The 13,361-nt window shown below is 39.3% G+C and overlaps 1 protein-coding gene across 1 annotated transcript in view; it reads right to left on the bottom strand.

Annotated features, from left to right (window-relative positions):
* The window catches only part of LOC150104082 (transient receptor potential cation channel subfamily M member-like 2), a 580,140-nt gene that overhangs the window by 180,017 nt on the left and 386,762 nt on the right, over nt 1–13,361 (bottom strand). The window contains exon 18 of the mRNA XM_090396744.1: nt 4,516–4,690. Within this exon, the coding sequence (XP_090252870.1) occupies nt 4,516–4,690 (175 nt within the window). The remainder of the gene's footprint in view (nt 1–4,515; nt 4,691–13,361) is intronic.

The raw sequence follows: 13,361 nt of genomic DNA, 5'->3' as shown, positions 1-13,361 counted from the left end.
GAAGCTCATGCTAGCGTTCAACATCCGGCTTTTGTTCCTGCAGGAAACACACTTTTTCCACTACAAGGACATGCAGGAACTAAGCCATAAGTACCCCGTAACATCGTTTTGGAGCTTCGGCAACAGAAACAGTACCGGGGTCGGGGTACTTATGCTAGCCCCCCTCCTCGGAGCCTTCTATAACATCCAGAGGGATGCAGAAGGGAGAGTTCTCGCCATTGACTGGAAGTACCGGGGCTGTACCACCAGGTACATTAACATCTACGCCCCGGTAGATCCAACATCAAGATCGACTTTCTTCCAGTCACTTTACACTTACTTATATGGTGCCCATCACATCATTTTGATGGGGGACCCGGCCTACGATAAAGTGGGGAGTAATCCCAATACAGGTACTGCTGGCTACAGGCAACTGGGAATTCACCTCAAGAATCTCCAGCTAACGGACATCTGGAGGGCTCACAACCCCTACTGTCGGGATTATACGTGGACAGGCCAAGGTATCGGCACACGGCTCGACCGGTTCTACCTGTCACCCTCCCTTGTCTCCAGATCCGAAGCCATAAGGCACGTTCAAATTAATTATACCATCTCGGACCACAAAACGTATCATCCACTAGAAGCAGTAGAAGTTGGTCCGGGCCCCTGGAAGTTACCACCAGACTTCCCGTCCTTGTTCTCGGCTAAGCTTAACCAACTGTAATCCACTTGGAGCACCGCTGGCTGGGACTGGGACGCGTGGGCACAACTAAAATCTAACATCAAAGAAAACATGATAAAATGGGGCCTAGAACGTGCCTTTCTCAGAAGATCTCGGCTTCGTGATCTATACAAGGAAAGAAGCTGGTTCGTGGCCAGCCAACGCCAAGGCTTTCCATGTCACAACGCCATCCGTGACATTAATCTCGACATTGAAGTGGAGAGACAGAAGCAAGTGGAAGACAAGAACACCAAGATCTGACTCCACCTCCGCTCGGAAGACAGGCAATCGGCTGCTTTCTACAACAGGCGCTATGTCAATTTTTGACAGGAGAGAACCATCACCACCATCACTGAAGGCGGGTGTACTTACACCACAACACCCGACATCCTGAAGGCCTTCTGGGGGTACTACAACACCCTCTACCAGGATAACAGTACCCCCCAAGATTACTCCTGTTGGAATATTGACCCCTTCCCTGTACACATCCAAGCAGGGTTGGATGCACCAATTACAGCGGCCGAAATAACATCAGCCTTCAAGCAGTGCCATACGAAGAAAACGCCTGGGCCAGACGGACTAAGCACAGAACTCTATCGAGAAGCCTGGGACTACATCCTCCCCATTCTCGTGGCACTATTCAACAACTTTCTCAACACAGGGAACGTGCCGCGAGAATTCGTGGAATGCCATACAGTGTTCATCCCCAAAGCCAACAGGGATCCATCCAACATCAAAAACTGGAGGCCCATCAGTCTGTCGAACACGGACTACAAGATCCTCGCCCGTGTTCTCAACGACAGACTGAAGCTGGGGATGAGATACATCATCAACAGCACACAAGTGTATGGTGTTCCTGGCCGATCGATGGAGTTTAACCTCATCCTTATCCGAGAACTGCTACGTCTGGTCAACCTTAAGACATACTCAATGGCACTGCTGACCATCGATCTCAACCGAGCGTTCGACAGCGTCCGGCACTCCTTTCTGTTCAACATCCTGCAGAAAGTCGGGGTCAGCAGCGGACTGCTTTCCATCATCAGGGGAAGCTACATGAACAGCTCCACCTGCCTCCTCGTCAATGGACACCTTTTGGACCCCATTAACATCCAGAAAGGGGTCAAACAAGGGTGTCCCCTCAGTCCACTGCTCTTTGCACTAGCCCTTGAGCCATTTCTACGGGCAGTCAACAACTCAAGAGCTGTGAGAGGGATTCCACTACCACTCACCACGGATGACTCCAAAGTAATTGCATATGCGGACATCGTGGTGGGCACCCTCAGGGACAACGACTCCATACAGAGCTTCTTCAACATCTTAGAGAGGTTCAAAGTGTCGGGGTTAACACCCAACCCCGACAAAACTAAGATCAAGACGTATGGAGTCTGGGATCTAAACAACATCCCCATGGGTCTCATCCCTACAGGAGACCCCCTCACCATCCTGGGGGTCCCATTTGCAGCAGAGCCCGTGCTCGACATTCAACAACTTATCAACACCACAGTCGAGCGTCTCAAGGACTGGACAAATGGACAGCTGTTGCTCTCCTCTAGGGCTACTGTCATCAAGACCAACTTGTGCCCTATGTACCAGCACGTCGTAAATATAACAAACATCAGCGAAGATCAAGAACTCTGGCTTTACAGGAAACCCTTGAAGTTCTTCTGGGGCAGTCTACGCCAGGAGGTTGACATGAAGATCCTTCAAATTCCGGAGAAGCTGGGGGGCTTTGGCCTCCCCGTCCTTAACATCAAATACCTGAGCAATACCGCCTTCCATCTTAGCAGGATACTACAGACTAACCATCCCTGCAGCTATCCTGTGCGGTATTTCTTAGGCTTCAAGCTTCCCCTTTTTGGGATCCCAGCCCACCAGGGTCCCAAGGCGGATATTGTTCCAGAGGATTACAATAGACTTTGCCAGCTAGTACAACAACTCCGCTCGTCGGGTGTCAACACTGCCGGGATCCGGAACAGCAAGATGTGGTATGATCATCTCCTTAACATCCTTCATACTGACGTTCCGGATCTAGGAATCAACAACAATGACATCCTCTTCGGCAACCTATCTAAACATCGAGGCTACCCGTCGAGAAAGGACCTGGCCTGGAGGATAGCCTATGGACACCTTCCAGTCAATGTGAATAAGTGGTGGTTCAACAACAACCTGGACCCATTATGTAGCTTCTGCCGGAGCCCGGACACCGTAGAGCACTCTTTCTACGGGTGTCCCATCTCCATCTTCATCTGGAGGAGGCTAAGCGACGTGCTCCGCATCCCCCTCCTACTGCAGGAGCAAGTGATCTTCCTGCAGTTCGCTCCACCAGCCAACAACAGGAAGAAGTTACTAGTATTTATCATCAATGAATTCAAATATCACATCTGGAAGGTTAGGAAAAAATTTTTCAACTATGCTAATCCTCCGAGTCTGTTGGATCTCTCTCGGATCGTCCTCTATATGTTCTATGGCTCCTTAAGAAGATTTTTACATCTTGAGAGAGAGGCTCTGGGTGACACCAAATTTAACAACAAATGGTGTTCACCTCCAATCCTGTGTACTGTCAGAAACAACACCATCAAATTCTGCCTGCTGCTGCTTTAAGATCTCCATCTGCAGCAGCAGCTCCACTCCGAGTCATCTTCTTGGTCTCTGTGTCCCCCCCCCCGAGGTCTGTTTTGTTTCCTGGTCTCCCACGGAGGTAGTTCGGAGGAAAAACCCAGGCAGCGCAGGCCAACTCGAGGTGGGCTGCCCTGAAGGGGCGGGTCACCTGGGCACCGGCTACCTCCGTGGTCCTTTTGATTTCTTGAGGCAGATCTCCGAGGAGGGTGAGGAAATATCACTTGATAGCTTTAAGCTGGCAAGATGAGAATAATGAGCTGAGGCCTATTTTTCTTCTTTTTCCCTATCCCCCACCCCCCCACCCGCCCTTCCCATCCTATTCCGCTTCCTCTCCTCTTCCCCTCCCCTCCCCCCAGCACCCCACCTTGACCTCTCTGTCACTTCCTTACCCCTCTTTTACTTCTCTTCGGGGGCACTCTGACCCCTTTATTTTTCAATAGGCTGATGATGGGTTTATTCTTTACTCTCACCACCTCAATAAAGGTCGAAACTAGTCTGGTAGTGGCCCTTCGCTTGATGCATAACATTAGATATATCCGCAAGGAGATGTGTTTTGCATTATGGGAGATACTGAGTTAGGAGTGTTAGTATCTTGCTCCACCTTTGCAAGGAGTCATCCTGGTGTTGCACCACCTTACCCCAGTCCTGAAGATACTTTCAGGTGCAAACTTTGTTTGCTCATGCTTGGATAAAGGATTAAACTAAATTTATTATATTCCAACCAAGTCAAAAATAAACCTTCAACATGTTTCTCTAAATCCAGAGTAATTTATTAAAAAGGTGGCACACCATTTGGCAACTCCTATAGGTAGAGATGACCTTGCTAATGCTTCTGGCTGGTATCTCCACTTGGGCCTGGCTCCCACTGAAGAGACCTCAATAAAGGTCGAAACTAGTCTGGTAGTGGCCCTTCGCTTGATGCATAACATTAGACATATCCGCAAGGAGATGTGTTTTGCATTATGGGAGATACTGAGTTAGGAGAGTTAGTAGCTTGCTCCACCTTTGCAAGGAGTCATCCTGGTGTTGCACCACCTTACCCCAGTCCTGAAGATACTTTCAGGTGCAAACTTTGTTTGCTCACACTTGGACAAAGGATTAAACTAAATTTATTATGTGTTTCTATATGTATGAACTATGAATTACAGCATAATGATAAAACAATAACCCTAATTAGAGAGAGTAATATTTCTTACCTTCTAAATCACCAATAGGAGTAAGAAAAAGGGAAAACCAAGCTCTATGGAAAGTACGACGAAATAGTTCATATCCAAGAGGAAAGTCTGGATACAGAACAGCATGAATTACAATTCCTCCACTTATAATAACTAATAATGTCATTCGCATGAAGTTCACAAAGTCAACTGTAACCTTAAAAAAAAAAAAAACATTTGTATTTGGCAATTACTATAATTATAATTTTAACTAAAAATATTTAAGACATTAGATGTCATTTTTGTAAACTTTCATATAAAAAACTTCCTAATTCTTCTTCAACTCCATTTGAAGAAGAAATCTGTAAAAAAAAAAAAAAAAAAAAAAAAATTAAATCATGCCATATACTTAGTTTTAAAAGAATAAACCACAGTAGGAGAGTTTTACTGCTTGGATATGGAATCTCTTATAATTAAATTTAATGGAATAAATAGTGCACAGAGAAATAATTAAATAACAGGTTTAATCATTCTTATATTTCATCCTATCACAGAGACATCTTCAGGAATAAATACAATATTAAAACTGTAATAATACATACAAAAACCCGCTCAACGATAAGTGGAATAAATTAGACTATGTGAGCATGAACACCTACAAGAAGATACTGTTGGCTAGCCTTAGTTGTTTGATAAGAGGCCTCAGAATTAAAGTTTCCCAAAAAATTTGGAAGTTGCATACAACCATATAGATTAGGCTGATTTTTTAAATCTGCTACTAATTCTAAAAAGAGTCTTTAAAGTTTGTATTTGCTATGATGAAGCATAGTATTTTTGTTCTGTCTGATCCTGTGCAAGATATCCACAAGGCATGGTCAGCTAGACTCAAGTGACCATAGTTGTGGTGGCCGATGTATTTCTTGTGTTCATCAAGATGGATGCTGGCAGAGCTCCCAGTTTGACCATAATATAATAAGTTGCAAGGATACACAGAACCTTGTAAATACCTGGAACAGAGTGTGGAGAAAGAGGATCCTAAGGAGAGCAGAGAAGTGATGCCATTTTCAAATGAAGTTTGAAAGCAGTGCAGAGATTATATTTCTTTAAAGTTCTAGCTAGTTTTTCTGAGTGCCTGGATATAGAGAATAGTAATAGCATTACTGTAGTCTGTATGTTGAGATGGATATTAGGAGATGGGAGGAATAACTAATTTATTGTCTTTTTGTCATTGTAACCATTAGACAGGAAGGTCCAGTGAATAAAGGAGAGTTCAATGCCTGGGGAGAACTGAGATTGGAGGCTCTGCTCTTGATGACATCATATTATTGAGAGGGAGGATAATGGGCAAGTTTATGTATGTATCTACCTAGATGGATGGTAGGTTTTCTGCAAACTGAGGAGAAAATGTTGGTAGATATGTGATTAAAGTATCTAGAAAAGACAGGCTATTGTTATTTTCTTTTTCTATACTGAATTGGATTCTGGAGTGCTGGCTGTGGAGGTGGAGGACTAAGGTTGTCTGAGCCATGTGGTCAAATAAAGAACATATCATCATCATAGAAGGTTTGAGAATGGCAGTATCAAGAGCCTGTTTTTCAAAATGCTTCATATAGAAATTGGCCAGAAGAGGGAAAAAACCTATGGATGTACTTTCTATCTGTTTATATAAGGTGTCTTTCCAAGAGAAGTAATCGGTATATGATGGCAAAATAAAGAGATCAATAATGTTTTGGAGGAGAGGTGTCATTTTTCAATAAATTTAGTGTCAGAAAGGGGAATATTTGTAAATAAAGAAGCCTCAAAGCTCACCATGATATTATTATTATTATTTAAAACTAAATTTTGGATTAAAGATTTAAAATGAGTGGAAGTTTTTATATAAGATAAAGTGTGGCCAATAAGTAGAATTAATGATTTAGCCAACTGTGTGACTAATTTAAAGGAGGCAGGGGGGGGGGGTCAGTGGTATCAACAATAGGATGGAGAGGGTAATTAAGTTTATGAATTTTTTGATAATCCATATATCTGAAGGGTGGGACTATAAGGTTTGATGTGTTTTAACAACTTCAGGAGGCCAAGATGTGACATTTTTAGAAGTCTTTTTTTTTTCTTTTTCCCTGAGAATTGGTGAAATCATGTCATTATAGGAGATGGAGACAAATTTTTCTTTTAAAATTAAGTGTTCTGATATGACAGGCTGACTTTTCTGTGAAAGCAGAGAGCAATGCTGACAGAATCTCAAATTGTTTAAAGGTGGAACAACTAATACAATAAAATTGGTCTTGGGAATACTAGGCTTGTGGATCTTTGGAAGACTCTATAACTTGGGGCAGAAGTATGAAAGGTATCAACTTTATTTTTTTTTTTTAAATCGCCATTCCAATAAACAAAATTATCAATGAGTATGTTAATTTAGCTTACTTGTTTCTCAAATACTAATGGACGTTTTTTTTCATTGTATAGACAAATGCTTATGTGCTATTCCTTCTAATAGAGGATTTACTTTAAAGATACTAAAGTGCTTTTCAAAGCAACAGCCTCCATCCCTAACTTAATGTTTTCTGAACTAAAAGCATTAAAGCAAAAAGTAAGGCTATGGTAGCACAAGATAAAAATATTACACAATGATTACCTTAACGCCCTGTGACTTCCCTGCTTACTATCCTTTGGGATGATTTTAAGAATAAAGCCAAGATCTTTTATGCACACACACACACACACACACACATATATATATATATTCCCTGAAAATATATATAAATTCCCTTAAAATCAGTTGCTGATGTCCCACTAAAAACCTCTTTGAGCATTATTGCACTATTGCTTTCTAGTTTCAGAAGAAAGTCAGCCTCTCAGGTCAATAACACTGGATTTTAAAAGCAAAATTTGTACTCTTTGCTTGAAGCCATCTGATATAATGATCAGTTTGGATATAGTTTCTCTATTCATTAACATAACTTTACAGAATGCATAAATTTACAGAACAGATTTAGCAGTTTTTTTTTTTCTCCTTCCAATATTGTTTATATTTTTTTTTTCTGCCAATATTATTCATATCTTGTGGGGGGGGGGAAACCTCACCCCTACCAAGTACATCCCTCAAGTGGCGGATGAGGGAAGCCCAAGTGGGTAGCTCTGAATAATGAATAAGGAGCCATGGACCAAAGGTGTACTTCAGAACCATGGTCAGGAGAAGTGCTGTAGACCACTGTAAAGATGCCAGCAAGTAGAAGAAGAAAAAGGCCTCAGTCATGTGCAGCTCTTTGCAATCCCACCAAGGTGGTGATGAGAAATCTGCAAGAGCAGGGGGGGGGTGCTAAGAATCTCGCAGAGGAAGGCAAAACAACAACTGGAAATTTGACCCTATTTATTGGTTCTTTTAAAACCTGAACTCTGTCTTCCAACTCCCATATCAATTTCCTGTTTTGAGAACTGTAAAATAAAGTTTGATGTCCTTCCTATTTGTGAAACCTGAAGAAGCTCTGAATTAACAGCAAAATGGAACAATGGCAACCAAATTTTCTTGGGAGATTAAGATAAAGCCACAAGGGCTGGAGGAGTTGGCTTCATCATAAACGAAAAGCTAACTAAAAATATTATTTTTTGCACAATCCATTCTGAATAACTAGGAACACTAAAATTAAAAATAGGAGAATCAGCAACAATAAAAATAATAGTAGTCTACACTACTATTCAACAGCTCACAAAGAAGAAATTGAAAACTTTTATGAAAACCTACGAGAAACATTAAAAAAAATAACATACACTATAGTGTGTGGGGATTTCAATGCAAAGATTAGTACAGGATCTATTGAAGAAAAATACATTGGACTGTGGGGGGAAAGAAATGAAAGAGGTGAACTCCTGACAGAATTTGTTGAAACAGAAAGGCTTTACATTATGAATAGTTTTTTTTAAAAATTATTCATAAAGAGAACTGGAAAAAGATGGATTTGGCAATCCCTAGATGGAGAGACAAGAAATGAAATTGATTTCATTCTAACAAATTGCAAAAGAATAGTAAAAAACGTTGAAGTCATTGGAAAAACTTACTGTGATATTCATTGAGACCACCGTCCAATAAGGGCCATCCTCAAAATACATATAAAAAAAATGAAGAACACATACGAGAACAGTCCAACCATAAAAAATGCTCAAAACAGATAAACTCAGAAGAATTTAGAAAAAAAAATGTGGAAGAAATTGACTGGAAATTAAAAAATGACATTGACGAAGATTTAACCAACTTTAATAATCATTTATTGAACTGCAAAGAAAGAACCTCCTATGAACTTCCTCCTAAGACCAGGGAATGCCTATCAGCAAGAACGATAGAATTATTGAAGAAAAGAAGAATATTGAAAGATACAGGAAAAGACCATTTAGAATATGAAATTATCTGTAAACAACTGAGGCAGAGCATGAAAGACGACTATAATATATATAGAATGACAAAAATTGGCAGCAGCAGCTAGTCTCTGCAGTAGCCTAAAAAAAGTAGAAAAAGAAATAAGTCTAAAGCAACCACTACCATCAGCCTTCATAGACAATCAAGGAAACAGACACACAAACAGAGGTGAAATGGAAAAAATAATAAAATCGTTTTATGAGAACCTTTACTCATCCAAACAGGTAGTCACAGCTCCAGTACCAGATGAAAATTTGGAAATACCATCTGCCCTACCCTGAAGAAGTAAAAATGCTATCCGCTATATGAAAAATGATCAATCACCAGGAATTGATGGTATAAAATCTGATGAATTAAAAATGGGTGGAAAGTACTCCTTAAAGCTCTAGCAGAAAGATTTACTCGATATATATGATTAAGGAAAACACCTACTGAATGGAAAACATCAAAGATATCATAATTCTGCATAAAAAAAAGGTAATAAAGAAGACATCAGTAATTACAGACCCATCTGTCTATGATCACAAACATATAAAATATTCGCCAGAGTCATCTTAAACAGAATAAACCTCCATCAACGAAAATAGCTGCAAAGAACAGGCCAGTTTCAAAAAAAGGCTTTTTGACAATAGATCACATTCAAACTATTACTCAACTAACAAAAAGAGGCAGAGAATTCCAGATTCCACTTTGTCTTCTTTTTATAGATTTTAAAAAGGCATTTGACGCTGTTGAACATAACACAGTATTCCAAGCTTTAATAGAACAAGGAGCAGAAACAGAATATATCCAGCTCATAAAAGATATCTACAAAGCAGACACAACAAATATCACTCTTTTCAAACACCCGATTAAAATTAATTTAAGTAGAGGAGTAAGTCAAGGCGATGTCTTATTACCTAATCTCTTCACATCTACTCTGGACAACATCATTCGAAAAACTGACATGAAAGGTGGAATAAACATTGATGGTGAAATGTTAAATATCCTATTATTCGCTGATGATGTGGTATTAATATCTCTCTCTCTCCCGAACTCTTAGAATCAATGCTGAATGACATAAGCCAAAACTGCCAAAAAAGTGGATTGGAAATACATCTGGACAAAACAAGTCTGGACTCAAAGATGTAATAAAAGCAATCAACAACAGCAAAAGTAGATGGGCAGGACATCTTGCCAGAATGAGAGACAACAGATGGACAGAGTAACAAATTGGTATCAGAGAGATACTAAAAGAAAACCTGGAAGACCAGCCCTAAGGTGTGAAGACCTAATGATTAGGATAGCTGGAAGAAAATGGAGAAGAAAAGCCCAAGACAAGAATAGCTGGACTCTTTACAACCTGCAGTCATGGAGAAATCCTAACTGAAATCACAGGTCCATCAAGGTAATTGTATCTTTGACTGTGATAAATTCAGGATATTTTACTGTTCAGAATAAATTATACCTGCAAACAAAGGGAAGTCCTCTATCCTCCACTCTTGCAAATTATTTTATGGACCACTATGAACAATGTTATTCACTCCTCAGTGATATTCTTCCCAAACCAACTTTATGGTACAGATATGTTGATGATATCTTTATGATATGGAAATTTATCTGAAATAAATTCTTATTACCAAGATTAATACATTCCATTCTTAGAATACATTTTACATTAGAAATGGAAAGGAAAAACCAATTTGTTTTTTAGAGCTACTGATTCTCTGTCAGTCAGATGGAGGACTTCAATTCTCCATAATTCAGAAAACACATACACGATGCTACATCCATGCATTGTGTCTCACCATCATCTATGTCAAAACATGGGGCTATTAAATCCTTATTTCATCATTCACATACACACACTCCATTTATGGAAGTGTTACTGCATCAAGGATTTTACAGCATATTAAGTCAATTTTTAGCAAACACACCTTCAATGAGACCTTTATCAATAAAGTATACCCTTCTTTTTCTTCTGCTCAAGAAGAAATTAATCAGATTTTAATTCCATACATCAAGAGAGTATCAGAAAACATCATTAAAATTCTCAGGCCTCTCAATTTATGTAGCATTTCATCCTGTCCAGAAAATTTATATTTTTCTTTCTTTACCCAAAGTCAAAACTTCCTCAATTAAACTTTCAGGCATCTATGAGATATCTTAGTCTTTGTGGCTTATCATATTTTGGACAATTCTGAAAATATATCTCTGTTCATTAACTTGAAGTCTGGCTTTGCAGTAAATGTCATCTCTTCTAAACAGTGACCTTTTGAAAGAAAAGTAAAATTTTACACATTTCTTATGGAATGGTTTTATAAATAAAGCTGAGAAGCATTATTAAATCATCATAATTTGAGCAGGTCCAATGGCCAACATTTCCCTTATGGAGAATACAATGAACTCTGTGTTATCTGAAGAGCTTGGGAAATGCTGTCTTTGGATAATGGAGTTTTCCACATAACAGAGTCACCACCACTTCTAAGTGGTGGTGACTCTGTTATGAACAAGAACAAGAACAAGAGTTTTAGTTCTGATCATTTCTTCAGAGGATGTGATTGTTAGTGGGGTTTTGCATTTCCATCCAGTTGGTGAAAGTGATCATGAAGTGATTACCTTGGTTGTGGTTAGCCATATGAAGACTTCTGTGAGGAAAGGATATATATGAAATTACAATGCTGGTGATTATGAAAAGCTTTGGAAACAGCTTGGAGCTATAGCATGGAATAAGGCGTTAAGCAGGAGGAAGATAAATGCTGCATGGGAACAGACCAAACGATATTTAACAACACTGATCTACAAATGTCTTCTGAAGGACAAAAGACTGAATAAAGTAGGTGTCAAATGGATGAATAAAGGGATTAAGCATGAAATTTGGAATAAGAGTATCCTGTGGAGGCAGCACAAAATGAATAAAGGTAACAATCAATTGCATGAGGACTATACAGAGCAAGCCAGGAGATTGACTCATTTGGAAAGAAAGGACAACAAAAGAGCAGTACAAGCAGAAATTAGTTAATCAGGAAAAGAAAATCCTAGAGAGTTTTTCAGACATATGGCAAGAAGGAAGAATGATTATGGCAAGATGTTAATGGATGAAAATGATACAATGGTAATAACTGCTGCAGAAGGTATTCATTGAACAATTTATAAGGGTGTTTCATCACATCACCATGAAATGATGAGAATCTTAAGTGTATAGGACATAGGAGAGGATGGCTTTATTGTGAGTAAGTAGGAGGTACAATAGAATCTCTTTTAACAGGCAACAATAGGACTTCGCCAATTCCGGATATGAGATTTTGCCAGATAATTGAATATATATTTCGAGAACTTATTTGTTCATGTTTTGTGATGCCATCTAGAAATTACAGCATGTAAAGCTCATTGGTCATGTTTTTCAATCTGCCGGCCATAATTAAATAAATAACATCAAAAATCATGTGGATTTTTTAAAATTTAAAACACACACACATAATTTTATATTTCACAAAATCAAATTTAAACATTAAGTATTATCACATGAAAGTTGTTGTGAATTTCTTAGTGTGATGACATAACATAACTTCGAATGTCTGTCTGCTTACAAGATTGTCACTGGAGCTTTAAAAATTCACTGTGTATACAATGAAGTTTCATAACATCATTTCATAAGCAAATCTTATGAAAGTCTGAAATCCTTTGTCAGCTTCCTTCCATGTAACTTTCTTAGTCTGTGTGCCATCATCCTCCTCATCATCTTTCTCCTTTCCCAGTACACGTTTGATTATTTCATCATCATCAAGAGAGAGTGAGAGAGACAGAGAGAGAGAGTGACGGGAATAGAATTGTCTACATCCACCCAAGTCCACACCCCCTCTTCACTAACACTAACCTTCTCCGAATGTGTTACTAAATCCAAGATGTCGGACACTGGACATGTTTTAAAACCATGAAAATTCTAATTCTTTTTTAATAATAGACACAATCTAATTCTTCTTTATATTCTTCCAGGCAAGAGACAAAGTAAATATGGAGTCTTTCAATGTGAACTGTTTCTGAAAATCTTGGACGCTACCTTTAAAGTTCACACATTGATGCATGAAAAGGGAGCAGTAGTTCATTTTTATATTCTCGATGACTTCTTGGTTCATTGGTTGGATAAGGCTTATTACGCTGGGTGGCAGAAACATAACACAAATGTTTTCCACATTTACATCTTCAGCTGGGGGATGGGCACAGCAATTGTCCAACAAAAGAATCACTTTTCTGTCTGGTGGTAAATCCTTTTCCCTTAAATGCTCCTTCACACTGGGCATGAGTACACTATGAAACCATTCTTTGAATATGTCACAATCCATCCATGCGTTCTTTTTTGCTTGATAATGGATAGGCAGATTTTTCACATTTTTAAAAGCACCGTGGATTGCAGTATTTGTCTACTACTGACAATCTTACTTTGTGCATACCTACAGCACTTGCACATACCACCACAGTTACGCAGTCCTTGTTCTGCTTA

This window comes from Typopeltis vanoorti, chromosome 8, assembly GCF_054136105.1.
Source record: "Typopeltis vanoorti isolate ZY-2024b chromosome 8, IOZ_Tvanoo_1.0, whole genome shotgun sequence".
NCBI classification, from domain to species: Eukaryota; Metazoa; Arthropoda; class Arachnida; order Uropygi; family Thelyphonidae; genus Typopeltis; species Typopeltis vanoorti.
This window is presented reverse-complemented; position numbering and strand designations above follow the sequence as displayed.